Genomic DNA, 24,422 nt, shown 5'->3' with positions numbered 1-24,422 from the left:
ATAGGACAGGGTAGACCTGCCCCAGTGGGGATCCAAGACTGCAACTCTTTATAGGAGTAGAAAGCCTCATCTTTATCTGCAGAACAATGGGTGTTTTTGAACTAGTGACCTTGCAGTTGGCATCCCAATGCACAACTACTACTCCACTAGCTCTCCCTGTTGTTTCATAGTCATCATCTAATTAAAGAAACTCCCAGTTGAGATTACCAAGGCAAGTCATCTAGCTTGAGGGAATAGTCAGTTCCTCAGATTCTTCCAGCTTTATCAAGTTGCTTATCTATCTTAGTTTCTTTCAAATACAGGCTGTTTGCCTTCATAACCCAACAAAGCCGATCCTAGTGCTCAGTGGGACTCGGGCACCTAACAGTGGTAATTCAGTCAGGAAAACCTCTTCTCTCTTACCGATCTGGAGGGAAATTTCTCAGGAAGCCTTCATAATCTGTTGAGATGTTTGGGTCTGGAAGGTTTGTGATGTAGCCAGTGGAGTGCTCACAGAGCACACCTAGTTGGCAGATAGAACCAGTATCCGTAGCAAAATACGAAAAGAGTTAAACTCTTCATGAGATTATAGTTTACAGTGAAACAATAGGACTAACCACACACAGTTTTAACTTTTTGCATTTACATTTGTTGTAAATAAATACACTGATTAATTTGTTATGTTTAGTATAAATAAAATTTATGATTAACTGTATTGCTTTCCTGCCCTTCCTGGGCCTCCATTTTCCCATCCCAAGGAACAAGGGGTATGGGCTATGTCATTTAGAAGTTGGTGCCTAAATCCTTGTCAATGTGTGGAACAGAGATGAACACAGTCCCCGTGCCCCAACACACACACCCAAGGAAGCTTTGGGAGTTGGGTGGAAGCTCCGCAAGGACAGCAACGCAAGCACCAGTTGAGTCCATGCACGGTTCCGAACCCTCTCGTCACTTAGATCTTAAATTTTAGTCCTTTATTGTGTACTGTTGTTAGGTGCTGTGCAGTCGGCTTTGCCCCATCTTCCCCTTAGGTAGGTGTCAGCCACACAAGCCTTGCTACGTTGGACAAGCCCCTTGTTTGCATCATGATGCTGAGGATCTGCCTCTTTGCGGTTGGTCCTCTGCTTCTCCAAGCATGAGGTCCTTTCCCAGCCCTCCCCCCAATAACATGCCCAAAGCCAGTGAGAAGAAATCTCAATATCATTTTTATTTGAATAAATCATCTTACTGCGGGCTTTTACAGCTCTTTTAACAATCCATACATCAATTGAATCGAGCACATTTAGGCATATGTCGCATTCAGCATTTCCAAAGCACTTTCTTTCTACTTGAGCCCTTGGTATCAGCTCCTCTTTTTTCCCTCCTTCCTCACCCTCCCACGCCCATAAACCTTTGATAATTTATAAATTATTTTTATGTTCATATTTTACACCATCTGCTGTCTCCCTTCACCCACGTTTCTGTTGTTTGTTCCCCTGGGGTGTGGATTGTGTGTCAATCATTGCAATTGGTTCTCCTTTCTCCCCTTCCTGCCCCCACCTTCCCTGTACCCTCAGGTATCACTACACTCATTCTTGGTCCTGAAGAGTTTATCTGTCCTGGATTCTGTGTGCCCAAAGCTCTTACCTATACCAATGTACATGCTCCACTCTAGCCAGTTTTGTAAGGTAGGACATGATTGTGGGGGGCAGGGAGCTTTAAAGAACTAGAGGAATGCTGTGTGTTTCATCAGCGCTGCACTGCGCCCTGGATGGCTCATCCCTTCCTTGTGACCCTTCTGTGAGGAGATGCTCAATTGTCTACAGATGGGTTTGGGTTCTCCATTCCAACCTTCTTGTTTGCATCAAAATGGTTGTTTGTTTTGGGTCTTCTGATGACTGGTACCTGACCCCATCAAAACCTCATGATCACATGTGTTGGTGTGCTTCTTCCAAGTGGGTTTTGTTGCTTCCCAGACAGATGGCCACTTGCTTAACTTCAAGTCTTTAAGACCCCAGATGCTATTTCTTCTAATAACCATCAGCTTTCTTCACCACATTAGCTTATACACCCATATTATCTTCAGCAATTGTGTCGGGAAAGTAAGCACCACAGAATGCCAGGTTATTAGAACAAAGTGTTCTTGCATTGAGGGAGGACTTGAGTAGAGGGCCAATGTCTGTCTGCTACTTTAATACTTAACCTATAAATATCTGCACATTGATCTATAACCCAGTCATTATATATTAATAGATTTACTTATGTACATGCCTATAATTAGACCTCTATAAATGTCTATTGCCTCCTAGTTCTTTCCTCTATTTCCTTTTACTTTTTTCGTGTCCCACTATCATGTTCAACCTTCATTCGGCTCTCTGTACTTCCTCTCGGCTACATTGCACTTGATCGAACCCCACCAGGCATTCTATGCCCTCCTCGCCATCAATTTTAGATTGTTTGTTGTTCCCTTGTCCCTGGGCTTCTTGGCTCCCACCCTCTCCTTTTCCCCCACCTCCTCCTCTCCCCTGTCCCCCGGAACCATCAATCTCGTTGTTTTCTCCTCGGGATTAAATATCCTGCCTATGTTATATAGACAGACATTTTAAAAAGAAAGAAAAAGAACAGCCCATGAACAGTTCCAGGTCTATCTGCTGACCCTAGTGAATGTTCTCCTGTCGGGTCTGATGCAGCGCCAAGCCTGCCCCCACCCTACCCCAACACCCGAGTCTGAAAGTCTATTTTCAGAACTCCTCGGGGACTTTATTGCTTTGCTCCCTTTGCTGCTCTGTTGTACTTCAAGCTTTGTGTTACGCCCTGGTGTGGGGAGGTCAGACCGGGCACAATCCCTGCACTGCTTCTCCGGTGGTGCTGCCCCCACCCCCCAGTATCACTGTGTGTCAGTAAGGGGTCATTGTGTCTCCTGGTGAGCCCAGCCTGTGCGTTGGCTGCTCTGGGTGGGCCAGGATGCTGTTTCTCTCTCTCTCTCTCTCTCTCTCTCTCTCTCTCTCTCTCTCTCTCTCTCTCTCTCTCTCTCTCTCTTCCTCCCTCTCTCCCTCCCTCCCTCCCTCTTAGTACACTATCATTTCTTCTTAGGAGTATTCTGACTGTACCTTTTCGAAAGATTTAGAGTTGTCCATTCTTCACCAACACCATAACTTAAAGACATCAATTCTCCTTTGATCTCTTGTATTCATTGACCTGCTCTGGCAGGTTCATGAGATGACTGGAAAGACCATGACTGGGGTCAGGTGCACCTTCATCCTCAGAGTGACATTTTGCTTCTTAACACTTTAGTGAGGTCTTTTGCAGTGGATTATTTTTCCAGTGCAAGACAGCTTTTGAATTCTTGATTATGCTACCCTGGGGGTGATTGTGGATCTAAGCAAAATGAAATCCTTGACCATTTCGAATTTTTTTCCATTTATCATGTTTTCCATTGGTCCAGTAGTGAGGATTTCTCGTTTCTTTATGTTGCGGGAGAGAAAGATGCCCAAGCTCTTTGTATTTGCTGTTCTGTAAATGCTTCCAGTCCTCTTCAGGTGAAGGAGCCTTCTTCCAAGTCTGAGATCCCTTTCATCTGCATGTAGTCCAGCTTCTCAGAATCCTTGCTCAGCATTTATTGAATAAAAGGAGGCGGTCTGGACACACACCTTTCCTGATTTGGAGCCTTGTTCCATTTGAGCCACTGCCTCTTGGCTCATGTTTCTACATGAACACAACTAAATGTTCTGGAATGTCCATTCTTCATAATGTTATCTATAATTTGTTACAATATGAGTATTAGACCCTTTCAAAATTATAATTGTTTTAATGAAGGAAACTCTTTTGCCATGTGTTTCTTGGGTACATGAATCAAAAATGGGAATTACATAGAAAATATTCTCTGTGTCCTCCTGACGGTTAGATAAATGGAAAGGGAGAAGGCTATTGGAAAAACAAAGAAAGGGGTCTCGAGTGAACAGAAAAGAATAGTCGCTTATCATAGGTGATTATTTCACTTCCCACCTAAGGCAGTTTGGGATTCAATGTCAGTCAGAAGCCTGGAAAAGGTACTGAAGCAGTGGGTCCAATTCCCCCTGTGCATAAACTATGACTTTACTCACATAATTTCTCTCCGGTGTTTCCCAATTTTAAATGGGGTAGGAGAGTGAAGGGATTTATGAGAACACCTGCCTGTGTCCTGCCCTCCATGGCGATCAGCCCCCCACACACACACTCTCTCTCTCCTTTTCCTGCACCTGTAAGCAACCTCTGAGTTTCCGCTCCATCTACTGAATGACAGTTATGTGTACAGAAGGACACAGCAGTCAGTGACAGCGCTCATGAAATCCAAGATGCCCTGATAGCTCTTCCCCTAGCATATTTCATTGTTTTGATATGCAGTGGTTCTTGTTGTTGCTGTTATTTGTTAAACCATTGAGAATATGATGGAAATTACAGACTCATTCCCAAGAAAAAGTACTCAATGCACAAAAACTCAAAACTGTGTGTGTGACTTTAATGTATTTATTGATTCCCTGAAGCCAAGTTCAGAACCTTTGCTTAAGAAAGCAGGCCAGCTTTAATCAGGTTTGTGAGGGAAATAATTTCCAATGGCTTACAGGGGTATTTTTACATTAGTAACTAGCTGGTTTACAACAGAACAAACCTTCTTTTTATTTGCACAGTTGCATTTACATTTGAAATTTAATAATTTCAGAAGAGAAAGATTATCCATTCATTTAGGAATGCATTCAGCATTTACCCATTGAGCACCTATAATATGCCAGCCTCTAGAAGCACTGCAGTAGGAGAACATAGCAGGATAAACCCTCTGCCCACGTAGAATCTGCACTTGACCCTTGAACAGCCTGGGTTTGAACCGGGCGGATCCACTGGTGCTGATCATCTCCCTGGTAGCGGTTCCTATCTCCGCCAAACAGCATATTGCTTCTCTCAGTGGCCAAGTGTTTACAGTGTGTTTAATGTAGGACCAAAAAAAAAAAGTAAAAGAAAGAAAGGGACACAAGAAAACTGCCACTAGTGATGGCGGGCGTGCTCTCACGAAGCAGAGAAAAGAATTGCTTGATATGTCCCGTAGATGGAGGCCTGCAGCTACAGTTTCCCCTTTCCAGACAAAGGAATCCAGGGCAAGGAACCTTGGGAACGCAAGAGGAGAGGAGAGGAAACCCAGAGCCACTGTTGCTGCCGCTCAGTACCTTTGGCAAAATTCCTTCTTTCCTCTTGAGACTGCAGCTTTGACCTGGGTGCGGGATGTCACACATACAGCATACCAAATATACGTGAGTCCACCAAGGAGGTTCTCAGTATGGTTTCCAGTCAACAGCAGCTGTCAGTCGTCCCATTTCGGAGTCGCCACAAGTTATGTGCGGATTTTGAACTCTTGACGTGTTCACAGGTCAACTGTACATTCAAGGGACACTGAGAGAATAGGTCGTTTTTTTTAATAATGGTAAGTCAAATGATAAGTGCTAAGGAGAAAAGATAGGAGAGGAATTGCGGCGCCATCGGAGAAGGCAGGTTTAGGTAGATTGCCAGATCATCCGCAACTGCTCCGGGGCTGACAGGTGAAGACAGCCGTACCATGCCCCCTCGACACCGCCAGGCACAGAGCCCTGCGAGTTCTTATTCCCTCTGTCTTCAGGTCGGGTTTGGCTCTTTCAGACACTGCCAAGGTCTGAGCAGCTGCTATTTCAACATTTAGCTTTATTAACAGAATGATTTCTAGAAGGCGAGTTGATTTTGCTTGAGCGTCCTATCAAAGGGAGTGGAGGCTATGCCAAGGGTGCAGCCCGGGTACATGTGTTATTGCCACAAGTGAGTCGGATGTTTTATGAAGCTAGGTGAGGCGTCCAAGCTCAAAGGCTGCCATGTGATGCCTTAAGAAGTTAAAGGTCCAAAGCCTTCCATTTGCGCATGGGAAAGCCAAAGCCAAGGCCCAGAGCGTATGCTACCCCAGAATACGCAACTCATTTGCAAAGAGTAGCAACTCCGACGTGCCCACTGTACCGTGTCACCTAGAGGTGAGGCATTTTCATAAGCCATTCTTCGGTAGGCGGAAAGAGTCCTGATAGATTGTCTATGGGCCAAATTTACTCCAAGGCAATTCATTTTTCATCCAATTTGAAAATTAAAAACCTCGGCAATGACTGAGGTGCCAGGGCATAGTCATGCGTGAATACAGATTATAAAACCCTGAGGCACAGGAATGACGGTGGCAGCAAAACCAGCATCATTCTCAGTGCTTTTGCGAAGGCCAGTGAGATCCGAAACCCTTTTTCTTAAGTAACCCTGGATAACTTGGGCTATTGGAGAATCTATGGTTTGGGGTCACAGGCGAATTATAATTGTAAAGGTAAAACTACAAAGAATATGTTCAAAAGTCAAGTGCATGTAAACATATTTTTTACTAAAGAACATTGCTTTGAAATGACCCCTGTTGGCACCTGCTACCTCAGTCCCCACTCTGGCCATTCTCAAAGGTTCTCAATGTATTCATGTGTTTATCATCATTTCTCTTCTGTCTGCACACGCACCTGAAGGAAAGATCAAGGGGAAGCATCGAGCAGGTTTGTGATTTCTCGTCTGCTGCATGTTTGTGTATAAAACCGACGCCTAACCGATATTTTCAGTGTGTCTCATGGGAGTAAAATCGATCAACAAATGCGAGATGATTAAAAGTGACCTTTCCCAAGATTGCCTGCAAAGGTTGCTATTTCATTGATTTTTTTTTTTAACTTGGGAGCAGAAGTATCTTCCCTTGACTCGCTCACAGCTTTTTAAAAAGCTACATGGTATAGAGCATTCTAGGGGAGCAGCGGCATAATGATGGTCATCGGTTTTTCCTTGCTGATATTATCTCAGAAGTCTTACCCAAGTGCTGGTGTCCATGCTCTCGGGGTGCACGAAAGCACGTCTTTCTCTTGATGGTATAGTCCCTGGACGCAGAGCCAGGCATCCTCCCCTTCATTGGGTCCTTCCTGCTGGGTGAGACTCTGTTTTCCTGGCCAAGGAGGGCACTGTGTTCAGGAGATGATACCAATCGAGCTGAGACATCTCCAGCCCACTGAGATTTGCTCTGAGAACATAACTGTCCGAGGTACTTTACTTCTTCCTGCCTTAGAAGTCAGTGCTGAGCCAGACAAGACAGCAGCTTGGACCTAGCTGGAATCAGAGGTGGAGGATAAAATACAGACTAGTGTTGGAGAGTGGCGAGGAAGGGTGGAGTTTAGAAGCAAAAGCCTGAAGGACAGTTCCCGGAGCAGACCTGCACTGATGTGCGGGAGTGACGAGGCAGAACCCGCAGCACAATCCCAGGTCTTGGAAAGGATGAAGAGATGTGTGTCGATGGTCTTTTTCCATCCTTGGCACATACCTCAGGAAAGAGGAAGCAAAAGCAACCCCCCTTCCCGGAGTCAGCCCCTCATGTGGAGTCCGTGCCCATCCAAGAATTTCTCCCTTAGTGTTAGACAGTTTCAGTAATAGCATTGAAAATCACAGATTTATTTCTAGACAGCTGTAACGTGAGTTGTGAAGATTCACTTGAGGTGATGAGCCTTTGGGTTGATAACTCCAGAAGATTCATAAACCGAAACATACAGGAGGTAGAATAGATTCGACAAGACAAACATCGGGGCTCCTCTTGGGTAGGTCACTTACTCAAGGAATGATTTCAAGACTCTTCTCTTATTTGGTAGACATAGAGTCAGAACAAAGAGCATCGGGTATCCTAGGGTCATATATCCTGGATACTTTAGTAGTCTGAAGAGTTGCCCTTCTCCACATCAGAGATGCTTCTGCCCAAAGAGATGTTCTTGTGGGTAGACTCAGAGCATTCTTTGCAAAGATACTGAATCAGCAGACTGTCCAGTTCTGAGGCATTAGTGGTACTTTATCTAGACTCCATGCTGACTCCTCCAGTCTTCTCTTCTGATAGCTTTACTTTAAAAATCACTTTTTAAGTTACTACAAATGAGTCATAGCCATCCTGAGCTGCTTTAGTCTCTTTAGTGTTCTTTGGAAAACACCCTTATCTAGGTTGCTATCTAATGATAAATTATCTACAAGGATGATTAGTCTCCATATTCGAAGGGCAGAGGCCAGCTTTGGCAAGAATGCCACCACTAGCTAAGAACAAATTCATCTGCTTATTCCCATCCCCCAAAAAGGAGGTTGTTCACACCTGAAGGGGAAGTTTGGGGGGGGCTTGCACAAGCAAACTACCTTGGCAATCCTGAGGGAGGGGCCACCCTCGACCAAGTCTATAACATGGCACCTTTTCTCAAATAGCAGCACGGCAGAAATCAGAGGCAAAATGAGCATATAATCATTGAGCTTGTGTTCTCCAGTCCAGAGCAAGCACCCTCCTCATCTGTCACAATTCAAGACCCTACCAACTAATTTTCGAAATGCCATGGTGTGTTAGGCCAGGTTGACTAAAGAAACAAATCCAGGGACAGTCATATGTGTGTGAGAGACAGTTTTAGATCAAGAGATAATTATATAACAATCAAACATCCCAGGCCAGTCCAGAACAAGTCCATCAGTCTGATACTAGTCCCTCTTCAGACTCACACAGCCACACGCAATGATACAAAATGCAGGAGACCACAGGCCGGTAGGTGCAAAGTCTTGTAGATCCAATGTTAGTGGAAGCGTCTCCAGGACTCTGCCTGCCAGCGGCGTGGCTCAAAGTGCCTCATCAGCACGCGAAGGTGAAGCAGAGAAAAAGGAAGTTCCCAGGATCCTCCTTATGAGAAGGCCCCACCCACAAAGAAGCACCTTCAGGTTGAGACCTAATCGAGAGGCTAGTCTCCACCCATATCTTCTTACAAGTGCCATGTTGGCATAAAAGACCTATCACACATGGTGCGTACACCTATGTAAAGCATTAAGATCTAGTGTACGTGCTCATGGCTGTGGTTTTCAAAGATAATTCATATGTATTCCAATATTCACAGAGCCACCGAACCAGGCGGGTAATGTGGAGACTCTTGGCTTGTCTGTGGTGCTTAGATGTTTGGCAGAAACCACCTTGGAAGGTGCCATGCACATGCTATACCATATACCTTACTCAGTGCTTCATAGACACCGAAGTCTTTTATCTCCCAACTATGCCGTGGTATTCTATAAAGGCATGGTGATGAATGTGCTCAGTAAGCCATTTCTGATCGAATAATAAAATGTCTCTGGCCTTTTATTTCACAATTTAAAGGGAGATAAAACGGCAACAAAAATGAGAAAGGGGGAGAAATATTCAGAGGGGGAAAAAATAAAACATTGCAATATGCTGAAGGAAATTAGCCGAGGTTGCTATTTTAATATTGCCTTGGCTTCTCTATCTTGCACTTTATATGCATTGGAATTTTTAATACTGCTTAATAACTGCAGAAAGGCGATTGTATTAGCAATAAAAACAGTGTTATCTTAGGAAGTAACAAGTTTTTCTCTATCCAAACCAAACAGGGGAAAAAATGCATTTGTAATGAGAATTCTCCCTCTGAAGAAAGCCGGTCCAGATCTAGAAAATAGTGTTGATGAATTCTTAACCCAATTGAAAATGAGCTCATTAACTCCACCCAAGTTGAGAGCCATTGACTGCCATTGAGTTATAAATGGTGATCCAGATAAACAGAATAGACATGCTCAGCCCAAGCAGGAGCCAACTTGGTTACCTTTCAGCTATCTCAAAGCCTGCTTGCTAGTTCCTATCGTGCCTCCTGGTTTTCATTGTGCTACAAATCCTAAATAATCCTATCAGAGATTAGTTTAATGTGCCAATGACTAACCCTCCCTGGTGCCTGGCACTCCATCTGAATGACAGGGCCTTGTAGACTGGTCTGTCCTGAGATGTTCTTCTCATTGCAGAATGGATCAGGACATCATACATGTGCATATACGTCCTTAGCTCACAATCCTCCCTGCCCCTGAATATTTTTGTTGGAGAAGGGAGATTCTGTCTGCACTGATGTGAAGATATATCTAAGCTAAGTTCATCTGCAACGTCCTAGGCCAGAAGAAACACCGAAGTCCAAGGTGATTTGGCATCGCTGGTGACAGATTGAAAAGGTTGCTTTAAAAGCACACACCATGGCCCAGAAGAACAACTCATCTTTAAAATTGAACAGATTGTCCCCCTCTTCTACTGTGCAGATTGTCAGTTGTATAAGGAATAGAACTTATCATGATAAGAGTTGTACGAACCCCAAATAAAATGATCCTTTAACTAATTAAATAAATAAATAGTGTGAATGTTCATGAACCCATCTGACCATATCAACCCAGCATCCTCACCTTCAGGCACTCTGTCCTACCTCCTTCAACAAGAATCAGCTGGTCATCCAGCGCCTAGTTTACCAATGAGGATCTCCCTGCTTCCTACTTGCTAAGTGTTTATTACTGTAAGAACAGATCATATCGTATGAGGCTTGGGGGTTATGAGTAATAATAATTATGCCATATAAATTACATGGTATATAAAAATACACTTATCTCGACTTATTCTAACTCCTTAATCAGCAAGAGTGGCCTCCATGCCTCCTTTGTGTGTTACGCTGATTTAACCACAGTTTATAAAGCACTAAGAGAGCTCTTTCAGGCTTCTTTATACTAGATGATCAAAGGTGCTTTCCCAGGAACTTCAGAGAGTGTCCTAAAGGTGCACGTCGTAAAAGTTAAAGCTTTTATTACATTACAATGCTGTGAAATGGTTGGATGAGTGCTTTGTCTAAACCACTCTGGTTGGCCTTCCAAGGACGGGTGTGGCTTTGGGGAAAGAACTCCTGAGCACGAGTGGAAATGGCCTGTGTTCCTTTAAGGTTTCTTCTGCGTTTATTTCCCAGTGTTTTCATTTGCTTTCTTCTGTATTCAATGAACAATCTGCATGTGGTGTTGAACTACGCTCAGGAAAACAAGACTTTTTTTTTCTCTTTTTAACACTGAGAATTTGTGTCCTTCTTGGCATGATGTTAGATTGTTTAGCCAACTTTTCAAAATGGTCTCTCCTGCTCCCGTGTATCCATAGAGGGAATGCATTACGACTTTTAAAAACACATCCTAGGACTAGAAATGAGAGACTTAATTTTTCAAAATTTTTTTCTTCTTTTGAACATGTATTCTATCTGCTAACTGGCGACAGATACTCACAGACATTTCCCATGCGACAGATGCTGACACATAGACAACCATCATTTGCCATGCCGATTTAAAATTAATTATTTCAAACATTCATTAAGATCATCAGATATGTTTCAAGCAGCACAATTAAACTGCAGAGCTAGTGTTTACTGCTAACATCATTTGTGTGTTTATAAAAATAAATGATAAAACCAAATGGCTTTATTTGTAAGGGGGGAAAAATAATCCCTTAGCACTTTCCTGGTGGTGAAATGCTTGGTAATGTGCTGCTCTATTTCCCTCGCTCCTAGTAAGTTCTGTAGTAATAAGCAGAAGCTCTTCAGAATGTGCACCTCACGGAAGCAGAGGTACCCAGCATCCGGCTATTGACATGAGATTTGAGAATGCCAACTAACTTCAGGTGCATGACCAGGTTACACTGCCACCTTCACCTGAGGCCGGTTCAGAGACTCACTCTTCCTAGGGACTTCTTGAATGAGGTTTTAAAGCTGCTTGTAATTTCCCTGGTTGCCTGTTGCCTGCGTTGATGCTCTCTCCCACCTTGGAGAGGACAGGCAGGGTCCCACGCAGAGCTGGCAGTGAGCCCCCCACGGGGGTCCTTCATGGTTGGACAAATGCTGAGCTGCTGCACGACCTCGGTTGTGATGATTCCGTTGCCAGATTGTGCCTGAGGTGAGAATTTGTCCAAGGCTTGTCCGATGAAGGGCTTACGCCCTACTTAACTTTAGCAATAGCTGCAGTACTCTCAGGGCGAGAGTGTGATGGTAGGGTGGTAATGTCTGATCCCTGGCAGAGGATATTCGGTCGTAGACTGCATGGGGGGCCATTTGAACAGCTTGCACATCTGGTTCCTTGAGAAGGAAGCAATCCTTGCAGACAGATTGTACAAACTCTCCAAAATATGGCCCCCAGCTGGGAATGTGCAGCTGCATGCTGAGAAAGATGCTCCATCCATGACCCTCGTGGCCTTTGCATTACTTTCTCTAAAGAGAAGACTCTTGTTTCATCTCCTGGTGATGCTTTCTGGCTTTCTCAGATAGATAGATAGATAGATAGATAGATAGATAGATAGATAGATAGATAGATAGATAGATAGATAGATAGATAGATAGATAGATAGATAGATAGATAGATAGATAGATAGACAGACAGACACTGTTGCATACAGTTGCAGAGGCTATATTGTTAATCAATGCGAGTTTTCGATAATAGCTAGCTAATCAGTTGAATAGCCGGTCATTGCATCAAGATGCTCTGCTGATTTCCAAAGAGGAAATGAAGCAGAAAACTAGCCAAAAGGACACAAGAACAGATCTTGGCCTTCAGAAAGAAAATTTTGCCTGGCTAAGAAGTTCTGGATTCGTATTTTAGTCTTAGCTTTCATAAAAGAGAATTAAAATTTTGTTTTTCTAATTTAGTATATGAAATGTTCCATTTGAAATAGTCCCTGAGAAGCTTTGTCTCATACTAGACATTGGCACTATCCATAGACCAGGCGGACAAAAGGGCAAATGAGACTTCACCCAATTCACAGTGATGAGTAATTGATCATGGAGTGACTGGCCCCTAGAAGGAATTTGCATTCCCTTTAAATACTTTAAATGCTTCTGGGATTCTGAGAATGACACTATCTGGACTTGTATTAATCTGTAGACGTAATCTCAAAATGTTTTCTTAAGGACAGTTTTCAAAAGTATTTTCACACATAGAAACAATTGTAAAACACACCTTTGTAAATTTAGATGAATCCACATAGACCTAGTGCAGTTACCACCTTCATTTTAGATGTTTTTTTAGTGTTCAGTAATAGAACATTTAAAAATGAAAATGTAAGGTTCTTTTTAATGGTACTCTAATGCTTTTACCAGTTTCTTGATCTTCTGGGGCGCATGAGAAAAAGATATATATTGAAAGTTTGAGGAATGTACACGATATTCATTAAAGCCAGCCCTCCCTAGTAATTAGCACCTGTCAGTTCCAAAAGGGTAATAGGATTCGAGCAGGTGGGGTGAGGAACTTGTGCAAACTTGAGCCATTCCTGACTCTGAGCAAAGGGACAGATCATCATTTTAAGTGATGAGACAGATCTGCTCAAACTTAGGAGACTTGGAATTTTTACAATAATAAAAGAAAAAGAGCTTAGAAAAAGTAAACATTTGGAGCACTGTCTCTTTGATGGGTTTGTTCAACTGATGGCTTTTGAATGGCATTGGAAACCCAGCCTGAGAATAGAAAGATGCAGTTTTATGATGTTGCTGTTTTTTTCATATAACCTTATCATCGAATCACATCTGTCACGTGGATAAATCCTTCGACTGCTGAGGTTCCTGAAAAGAACTCGAGCCCACCTGACCCCATCACAGAACTGCCACGCTGTTCCTTGCATGTTGCCTTCCGCTACTCGTGCTAGACAGCTCGGTTTGCATTTCAGACGAGAGGCTGTCAGCTGCATGGTCTACTGTTTAGTGTCACCAGGATCGCCGACCACCACGGATCATGATTTCATTTGTTTTCACGTCAACTGTGGGGTCTTCTGAGATGCTCGTTGTTTAAGTAACTAAGCATATGGAAAAATCGATGTGACTGTTTCTTGTTAGCTATAAAACAGAGCCACTAAAACACATTTGCTGTTGGCATGCTGCAGCTTGGGACAGTGGACACTGCGGTAAGTGGCAAAGACCCGGCCTCCGCTCCGTCTCGGACAGCCCTGTCCATGAACAGCCGCTTCGTCTCCCCTGCAAGCTCATTGCACCTTCCTTTCCCGGGCTCCATAGAACCCAAGGGGCCTCCCACTGATAACAGCTGCTAATGAATAACACAAGCCGTTTCTAGAAGAAAGAAGAAAACAAATAAGAGCGTGCAAAGCTTTTACACATTCCTGTGCAAAGAAAATGATCCCTATGCGGGAGCCAAAGATTCACATGAACTTTTCTTGTGTGTGTGAAATAGGCTCCTCTTTGTATCAAAGCATGCGGCATTTCAACAGTCTTGACATAGACAATTTAGTCCCAATATGGGGAATCATGTTGCTCAATCAGGGAGCCAAATAGTTCATCAACCATCGACCACGTGGCAGGCACTGCCCACTCTCATCCCACCTCCTTTGCTTCCCACAGAAATGCCTTAGCCCTGTTGTTTCTGTCCTCTCCATCTGAAGAAAGAAGCACCCCCAGACCCAGGGAGGTGCAGTGACTTGGCTATCAAGCAGGGAAAGCTGGGGTTCCAACCCCGTCTCTCTGACCCCGCCTTGTGAAGCTGTCCCCCCCCCCCCCCACTTCCCTCTCTCAAAAGCGTGGAGCGCGCTTTGCATTCTGTGGCTACTCTTGTTGCTTCTTGCCTTTAGCAGCCCACAAGAATCCAGTCTTTGGCTGGCATCTGAGAGCTGAATGTCTGGACAAATATAATTTACCAGTAGCTGCCACAGCAAATCAATAACCTGTTTAATAGCAGGAGATTGTGTTAGTGAGCATAACATCTCGTTCCGTTAATCAGTCATCGCATTCATTCTATGCTGGGGCCGTTCCATCTTGCTTGTTTTTCTCTCCCAAGAATGAATGCAAGCATAAAGAAATGTGATGTTAAGTGTTGTGTATTTAATACATGGATGCAGTGCTACCAACTGCTAGGAGGTTGCATGAGTTCGTGGAGAGTGTACTCTCGCCTGAAATATAAAATGCATGCAGAATGGAGATATTTATGAACCTATCGTCCCTGTTTTCCTGTAGAAATGTTTAGAAATTACAAAGTGACATGCTCCCAAATAAGTTTTTTTAATCTCCAAAGATGAGGTTAAAACAGAAATCAACACACTACCAAACCAGTAGCTGGTTGTTTCTCGGGCCACTCACTCTCTGTGCGCCGCGGTACTTCCCCTGAGTCCTTTCCATGGTGATTCTGAGAGGGAGGGTGCATACCCGGAGAATGAGATTCCATTTCCAACGAGTGTCCACACAGAGGTTAAATCAAGCTCCGCTTTTCGGTAAGGGGACACATCACATTGCTATGCTCCTACTTGCTTGAAAACATTGTATCTAATGAAATCTATAACCATCTAGCAGTTCATCAAATTATTTAACTCAACGTGATGTGGAAGACATTACTTGAAATGGAATAATCATACTTCTGTTCTCCACAGTCAGAAGCTAAGTTTTAAGGAGCGAGTGCGCATGGCTAGCCCGAGGGGCCAGAGCATTAAGAGCAGACAAGCTTCGGTAGGTGACAGGAGGTCCCCAAGCACCGACATCACGGCCGAGGGCAGCCCCACCAAAGTACAGAAAAGCTGGAGCTTCAACGACCGGACCCGCTTCCGGCCCTCGCTGCGCCTCAAAAGTTCTCAGCCCAAACCTGTGATCGACGGTAAGGCCTGTTTTTCCATAACCGTTTATTTGAGAGCGATTATGCAGTCATTAATTCACCATGGTACCACTTCAAGATAGAAGGAAGCAGCCCTGGGCAAAGAATGGCTGGTTTGTTTTATTGGAAATTTATTCACTGCCTTGGGCCACTGTACAAAACCCCAGTTTACTTTCGGAAGCAGCTTCAGCAGCTAAATCTGCATTCCGAAGAAGCCCAACAAGGTGTCCCCACTTCTCTGCTTTTATCTATAGCACACTGTTTCTCTCTGGGGCCAGCTGGAGAGAAGCGGACTCTCATGGCCACAGCTTGTCTGAGGGCGGAGGGCCCCGGGCAATCCGCGTCAGCCAGCAGCACCTTCCTGAAGGGCTATGACCCTCCACCACAAAATCCAGACCCCCGTTTCCGGTCTTCAGAAACGTCTCTGGTGACAATTCTTTTGAAGTCTCAACGAGGGCTGAGACCCAAGTCCTTCTCACAGGAGGAAGGAACCTATTGTAGTTTCATACTACACAGAAGTTGACATGCCAGCAGGCTTTACTGAGTGCTGCGTAATTGTCGATGTCTATCAAATAAAACACTTTTGGTTTTTTTTCACTTAACATTAGCTTAGCTTTCCTTTTAAGTATGCCCCCCGGGATTGCTTACCCTGGGCAAAAAAAAACAAAATCAAATGGCATCTCCTACTAAGCGTAGCATTTGCAAACACTATCAACCCTTCGGTTCCCATTCCCTCGCATAACCTGGATGTTCCCAGGCCCTGGAAGCCCCAGGGATGCCATTAACAACTGAGGGTCAATACACATAGTGATCTCAGGCTCTGTGTGACGAAATTGCTGCGGCCCCAGTCTGTGGTGCTCCCCGCTCAGTGCTAGATCCTTGGGGACAGCCCTTACACTCTCAGACAAAGTAGCAATACGAGGCCCCTAGTCCCCGTCCTCACCTGCCACAGGCCGGGATCACATGCTCTGTGTGGCTTCAGGACGCTGACCTGGGGTGCCCCTCCTGGCAGGGTTCGCAGCTTTCATGTTGGTCCCAGAACATCCTGAGCTGGCCATACTTCCCTTCACCTGTCGCTTCCTGAGGTGAATGCCTCGTCCCCCAGCACTGGACACGCCACAAAGCCACTGGCTGCGTCCTGAGTCACTGTGGGGACAGCTTTTCGGTGCGTTCTGCTTTCCTCTCTTCTCCCGAGGAATTTGGCTGCAAGCCCATGAGCAGCTGACTCAAGAGTAGCAGACAAAGCTTTGGGACAAAGCTTTAAGCTGCACTGAGACTCTGAATGTCAATGGGCGCTCCCTTTCTGGGAGGCAGCTTGGCCATGTACATGAAAAGCTTTTTAAATACGCATAAGCTTGGACCTACACCAGCCACCAGTTCCATTTCTAGGAACGTATCCTATGAAATCATAAAGGATGGAATTACAAGGAAATCGACCCGAGTACTGTGTACAGCCATGAAAAATACTAAATAGCTTGTGTTTCCAATAGAGCTTTGACAGCCTGGATACCCAACAGGGATCTGGGTTAAATGAATGAGAGCACACAAATATAATAAAATCCTGCCAGGCCTTAAAATTATCCTGTTAATTAAAAATTATTATTGATATGGAAAAATGATCACAAAAAAACAAATTACTCCATTTCTGTTTCAGATCTATTTATACATTTATTTATATATAGCTTCAAAAAAGTCCATGGAAACTTTCCAACCTCCTTTAATTCCATTTGTCCATGAACTTTTTTGAAGCCCCCCTGTTCATATATGAGTATAATATATCGTACATGTATATGTAAGCACAAACATGAATAATGCATATAATAAACTCATACATATATAAGAAAGGGTACAGAAAGATTTAGAACACTATATTGACAGTCATTTCAAGTGGTGAAATTATAGCTATATATTGTTCCTTCATTTGGTTCTTCTGACTATCCTAATATTTCCACGACAAGGATGTAAAACTTTTGTAACAGGAAAACAGAAAAAGATTTTCTAGTAAATGATTAGCCTTTCATTTTTTTACATTGCCCTCTCTCCTCTCCCCCGACTTCAGAGACCCTTGGTGGTTCTGATTGGAACTTGACAAACCTCTCTCCTTAGACTGATTTCCCCCCAGTGATGTGCTGACAGGTTGTGTCTGATGCTGGGGGTCAGCCTTCACTGACGGCAGGCTCTGCTCTCTAACAAGCTTTAACTGCTGGGGCTACAAGCGGAGCTTGTGCTCACTCACGTCACAGCATCCCTCCGTGTGCTGTGTGCGCGCATCCCGTCGGCAATCGAGGCTTTGGGTTCACACTTTCGTAAGACAAATGTGCATTACACACATTATCCCAGACTCTTCCAAACGGGGCTTCTGAAAGCACTCAGCCCAGCCCTTATGTTTGGCTTGGCACATTTAAGTAGAAAGTTCATAGAATCTGGATTCTGAATATGGAAAATGAATTCTACTTGTGCTGTTTGTCCATCGGAAAAGAATCTTGGGAAAGACTGTCCATCACAGTATGTTCAGCATTTGCAAAGGTAGGTCAGAAGGATAGAAACCAAAGTTCTATTCTCATCCAAATCACAAATTGGAAAGGTCTCCTGTCATCTCTTCTAGATATCGTTTCTTACAAGTGCAGTTCTGTTTGGTTAGACGGGGATTGCTTTTCCCTGGTTGATTCCCCTCTCAATTGATTCCGAGTTCCCCAAGTGACCGGAAATCTAACTGTGCTCAGTTAAGTAGCTTCGCTGGCTGCCCACCTGCAATAGGGAATGGTGGCTCTTGATTCCTCATTTTATCTGAATATCCAGCATCGTCATCTCTGATTTAATGTAGCACTAGATATCTGGAAAACAGAAGTTCTTTTAACTGAGGAAAAAGAAACCTGCTAGTAACTGTAAAATGGAGATTAAATTTGATCAGACCGTTTTCTTTATACTGGCTCTCCAGGCTTTAAGTACTTAAGTACTTTAGAAAAGATTTACTACCCATAGAAACAATGTACCAGGATAAATCAGAGAGCGTTGCTGCTGTGTTTCCAGTTCCTACCTTATAGGTCTGTTCCAAACTAGAGGCGTCTGGTTGCGCTCTGCAGTCGGTGGGCAGCTCTAAACGTGCTCAGGAGTGACTTTCCGTATTCTCATAGGGATGCCTCAAAGAGAAAAGGAAATTGCCTCTGAGCGAGCCTGATAAATGTACACTAGGGAGGTCGGCCCAGAATTTTAAAACCGAAAACTGCATAGATAAGGGGGAAGATGGGAAATTTGGGCCTGGGAACTTTTCCATCACAGCAATGTACCTACCGTATTCTTTCTTGGGAGGTAGCAAGGGTGGTCCTAGGAGAATTTCATTGGAAAACTTCACCCTATTTCCCTATTCACCCTAGAACCCTGATCTTGTCCCTCCAAGCATCTATTTGTTCCCCAAACTCAAAAAAAACCATGACTTCAGTTGAATCCCTCATCAACAATGAGGCACTGATTCCAGGGCTCAAGTGGAAATCAAATGTGTTGAGAATGATGAGGGCAACGAATGTACAAATGTGCTTGGCACAATGGATGGATGGATGGATTGTGATGAGTTGTATGATCCCCCAATAAAATGATTAAATAAATTTTTTTTAAAAAACCAAAACTATCATTAGAATGGTGTAAATCAAAGTGCTCAAAGTTGTTTAAGGAAGAGCTACAGAGATGGAAACAACACCTTCAGAAGTGTGTAGACTTAGATGCAGGTTATGTCAAGAAACAGTAGCTTCACATTTTGATGTTTATATTTAAGTATTTCTAGGTTTTTCACCAATACATTTTTACATGCCCTTGTATACTAGAACCCTGGTGGCATAGTGGTTATGAGTTGGGCTAACCGCACTATCAGCAAGGTCAGCAGCTCGAAACCACCATCTGCTCTGAGGGAGAAAGACTAGGCTTTCTACTCCCGTAGAGTTACAGTCTGGAAACCCACAGGGCCAGTTCTAACTGTCCTATAGGGTCACTGTGAATTGTCATTGACTCAATGGCAGTGCGTGAGTTCCCTTGTACGAAGCAAGAGGAAGATGAAGCTGCTGCTCCTGTGACGTGTCCAGTCTCAGGCGCCCTGGAGAGCAGTCCTACACTGTCCTCCGAGGCTGAGGATGGGGGGGGAGGGGGGAGCTAGTTTCTTGTTTGTTTAGTTGGGTGATTGGGTGATTATTCACTCATCCACTTGTACAGCAAATTTTTCCTATTTCTTTCTTTCTGTTACATATTTTAGGCAGTCTATTACCGCTTAGGATTCTCCAGGAAAGTGGATGAATAGCAAATAGAATGAGGGCGATTCAGATCCATCATTTGCTAATAGCTAAAAGTGATATTTGGAAAACAGTGAGCCTGTAACTGAAAGATTGCAGGCACTTTCAAGCCTGCCAGCTGCTCCTCTCAAGAAAGAATCTGAATTCACGTGCCTGCTGCAGGTGCTGTGTTTTCTCTATGGACTCAGAGAAAAGACCTTTGCCCCTTCAGCTTCCGTCTTGTGGTTTCTTAGAGGTCTCATATGCCATTGCATCTGTTTGTCCCCAACTATAGTTGCTTGCTTGACGTGCTTAATCCATATCCCTCTTTTCCCTCTACTTTCTCCCATTTATATTAAAAATATTTGCTCTTTTAAGTCTCTAAAAAGATTAACTAATGTAGTATCACCTCACTGATGTAAAAAATAAATAAATTAAATAATCAATCATTTCCCAAGTGGGATTATAACCACAGGTATAGGGGTTAGGATTTACCAACCATATTTTGAGGGGACACAAATCAATGCATAACATTCTACCCTTTGTCTCTCAAAATTCCATATCCCTCCCACATGCAAAACACATTCACCTCATCACACCATCGCCAAAATCTTAAATCCATACCATGCCCCAAATCTCATTTTCTGAATCATGTAAAACTGATAGGAGTGAAACTTAAGGCATGTTCTATCCTGGGACAAAATTCCTCTTCATCTGTGAAGCTGTGAAACCTAAGAATTTAGCTTATCTTTGTCCAAAGTTCAATAAGGCAGCAGGAAGCACAAGATGGATATATCCATGACAAAAGGAAGAAAGTGAGGGGAAAGAAGAGATCATTATCACCAGCCAAAGCTGACACTGAGCAGCACAAATCACCCTTGCTCTCAAGACTTGAAAATAGCCTTTGTTCTCTGGACCCATCTGGACCACCACCACGCCCTTCAGCCTCCGGCTGTTTGTCACTTTCTCTGAATGCTTGGTCAAGACCCCTTGGTCATGGGCATCATCCCCACCTAAACAGGGACTCCACTTCCTCATCCTCAGTGCTGTGGACGTGGCAGCCCCTCCCCTGAAGCTTGGACCTGTGGCCCTATCCTTTTGCTGAGCCACATTCCAGAGATAAGTTGATGAAGATTTGAGATTCTGAAAGTTGGGAAGTCATTCCTCTATCCTTAGAGACCCAAGACACTGCGAGGCCCCACCCTTAGAAACCTGTACAGCCCTCATCCCCTGCTTCTTCCCACAGTTCTGCTGCTCTCTGAGCTGCACCAAGCGTGATCCTTTGCTTTCCGTGGAGGACAGCAGATGGAGCTCCTTTGGCCTGTTTCTTGCCGGTAGAATTCCAAGAGCCAGACAGCATCCTCCTCTTTGATTCCCACAGAGTCCCCTTCAGTCTGAGCCGATGGTTTCCTGTTGTGGTCATTGGTAAGATCCATCAGTCACAAACTTAACCTCTAACAAAGATTGTGCAGACATATCCTGGATGAAAATTCTAGGACCCAGTGCCCAGTGTGTACAGCCGGATTTTCCAAATAAGTCGGCTTTCATCTTGCGCAGTTCATTTTCAAATCCATCTCTTTCTTCTTGCGTTGTGCTGCAGGCAACAAGAGAGCATGCAGCTTCTTCAGCATCTACCTTAGAATCCCCTGACCCACTTACAAGTTCTGCCTTCCCCAAAACTATTGTATGTAATTCAGACAAGCCATTTGCCACCTTATTTTAAAAATCGTCCTCTTCCATTGTCCCATCATATGTTCATCACTGACGTGCAAAACCTTACCAGAAGCACGTTTCACAGCCTCTTGTCCAGCAGCAGTCTGCTGATGATGCCGCGAGTATTCTGGATAACCGAGAATTTCTTCTGAGCCCTCTCCACGGTTGCCTTTGATATTCATAATTCCACACCGTCTTTTCAAAACAATCGCAGCTTTCCCTATTTCCACTGCCACTGAGTCAATTCCAAGTCACAGCGGCCCAGTGGACACTAGGAGTCGGACTTCAGGGTGGCAGCTCCGCGGGGTCTGTCTTTCTCTGTGACTGGGGGAAGAGCCTCCCTCTTCACAGCTTCCGTTTGTTTCTCCATGCCTTGAGAGCGGAACAGAAATGACATACAGAAGAAATACCTAAAAGATAGCACCATGCTTTCTTTTGTTTCTGTTTTCTACTATCATAAAGCTTCCACAAGACAGCAAGCACAGGCATGCTTAACTCCTTTAATGGACAAAAAGCACAAAGGAGGTAAAGGAATGAGGGCCGCAGTAGGATTCTTCCTCCGCACTTTCCATCAGCCCACAGACCTCACATCGCGACCCCCACCAGGGAGATCGGGTCCGTTTCCTTTCCCACTACCTTATCACCAGCCCTACCTTCCACACCCCAAGCTGATGCCCTGGTGACTTCGAGATTAATAATAACATTTTTTTTTAAGTGCAAGGATCATTTGTTGGACTTTAGGAGTATTTTCCAGTTCAATCTGTTGGGGCACCACGCCCTGGCCCCAAAGTCCACCTTCAGCATTTCCGGGGGACCTCGCCGCTCCATTCCCTTGCTGTTCTGTTGCACCCCCTTAGTGTTTTGCCTCAGTGTGGCAGGATCAGATCCGGCACAATTCCCACACTGTGTCTCTGGTGTCCTCTGTAGGGCTGTGGGTCAGTGAAGGGTGTCATGTCTCATAGTGGGGCTGGCCATGTGGTCCTCTCTGTGGACTGGTTGCTCTAATTGGGATCATCGTCCTCAAGGCCTGGTGGGCCAGGATGTGCTCCACTCGCTCCTCCTCGCCCTTCATCAGCACCCGTGTGCTACGATCAGGTATGTCCCTCTCCCGGAGCTGCAGATTCAATGCCGTCTTTTGAAATAAATTCTTCTGGGGGGAGGGGCAGGTGTCCACTTAGTAGTTGGGATTGGGGCCGGCCCCCCCAGACCTCTCCACTGGTTCCCTACTCCACACCAGCATGTTGCATTCACATCTTGGAGCACTGGGTTGAAGTCTGGTCCCTCTTTCCCTGTGGAGATATAAACAATACCCTCCCCTTGGGTGGGTTAGTGCCCTGTGCCCCCGCTACCCTTTTCTTTCTTCTTATTATTATTTTTTCCTTTCCCCATCTCCTTTTTAGTTGTCTACCATGTGTATCCCTGTATTTGGTCTGGTTCCCTGCCATATTACCTGGTCCTCACCCCAGGAATGTTTGTATACAGTAGCTTTTTCCCTATGCCCCTTTTACATTTTTTTTAAAAGCTTACCTCAGCGGACTCATGTTGTACTTGCCCTTTTGTGCTTGACTTACTTTGCTTAGCTTGATTTCCTCCAGTTCTTCCCATGCAGTGATGTGCTTCATATGTTCATCACTGCTTTTTAGCGATGCGTAGTACTCCATTGAATAATTACAACTTTTAAACAAGTCTTACTTAAAAAGCATAAAAATACATAACGCAAGCGGTGCCAGGCCCTTAACATCTCCAGCAGCCAGGAAGTTCATCCTCTTTTCCCTTAACCTCTCTCTTCTGGGTGCCAAATCCACCAATCTATGAAGACCCTTGTTTGAGGCTATCAGTGTAAGGTCACTGAAGATGCTGACAAAGAAATAGTGACTTTTTAAACATGTAAGTCATTTTATTGGGGGCTCGTACAGTTATTATAACAATCCATAAATCAATTATATCAAGCGCATTTGCACATTTGTGGCCATCATCATTTTCAAAACATTTCCTTTCTATTTGAGCCCTTGGTATCAGCTACTCCCCCTCCCTGAATCCTTGATAAAATATAAATTATTATTGTTTCCATATCTTACACAGTCTGCTCTCTTCCTTCACAAAATAGGGCTGTCTTCATTTTCTCGTAAGCTATATAAATGTATATATATTATACCGACATAATATAATATATATAATCAGCATTTTGGAGTTGACACATTTACAGATATGTATCTTTTCCAGGCAGTGTTTCCGTCTGTTGTCCATAGGGCCTCCGTGAGGCAGAACCCAGTCGATGGCACCTGAGAACAACAGCCCTCTTTTCTTGTTTTTTTTGGAACTCCAGTTATTGACATTTTAAAAATAATTTTATTAGGGGCTCATACTACTCTTATCACAATCCATACATACATCAATTATGTAAAGCACATTTCTACATTCATTGCCCTCATCATTCCCAAAATATCTGCTCTCCACTTAAGCCCTTTGCATCAGCTCCTCATTTTTCCATTCACTCCCCACTCTCCCCTCCCTCATGAACCCTTTATACTTTATAAATTACTATTTTGTCATATCTTATACTGTCCAACATCTCCCTTCACCTACTTTTCTGCTGTCCATCCCCCAAGGAGGAGGTTATATGTAGATCCTTATAATCGGTTCCCCCTTTCCACCCCACCCTCCCTCCACCATCCCAGTATCGCCACTCACACCACTGGTCCTGAAGGGATCATCAGCCCTGGATTCCCTGTGTTTCCAGTCTTATCTGCTGTACCAGTGTACGTCCTTTGGTCTAGCCAGATTTGTAAGGTAGGATTGGGATCATGATAGTGGGCGGAGTGGGGGGGCGTGGAGAATCATTTAGGAACTGGAGGAAAGTTGTTATGTGACATCGGTGCTACACTGCACCCTGACTGGCTCGTCTCCTCCCTGCGACCCTTCTGTAAGGGGATGTCCAGTTGCCTACAGATGGGTTTTCGGTCCCTACTCCACACTCCCCCTCATTCACAATGATAAGATTTTTTT

At 44.3% G+C, this 24,422-nt stretch overlaps 1 protein-coding gene across 1 annotated transcript in view; it reads left to right on the top strand.

Annotated features, from left to right (window-relative positions):
- Positions 1 to 24,422, top strand: part of KCNQ5 (potassium voltage-gated channel subfamily Q member 5) — a 610,069-nt gene that overhangs the window by 530,448 nt on the left and 55,199 nt on the right. The window contains exon 9 of the mRNA XM_075554898.1: positions 15,230 to 15,450. Coding sequence (XP_075411013.1) covers positions 15,230 to 15,450 — 221 coding nt within the window. The remainder of the gene's footprint in view (positions 1 to 15,229; positions 15,451 to 24,422) is intronic.

This window comes from Tenrec ecaudatus, chromosome 7 (assembly GCF_050624435.1).
Source record: "Tenrec ecaudatus isolate mTenEca1 chromosome 7, mTenEca1.hap1, whole genome shotgun sequence".
Lineage (NCBI taxonomy): Eukaryota > Metazoa > Chordata > Mammalia > Afrosoricida > Tenrecidae > Tenrec > Tenrec ecaudatus.
This window is presented reverse-complemented; position numbering and strand designations above follow the sequence as displayed.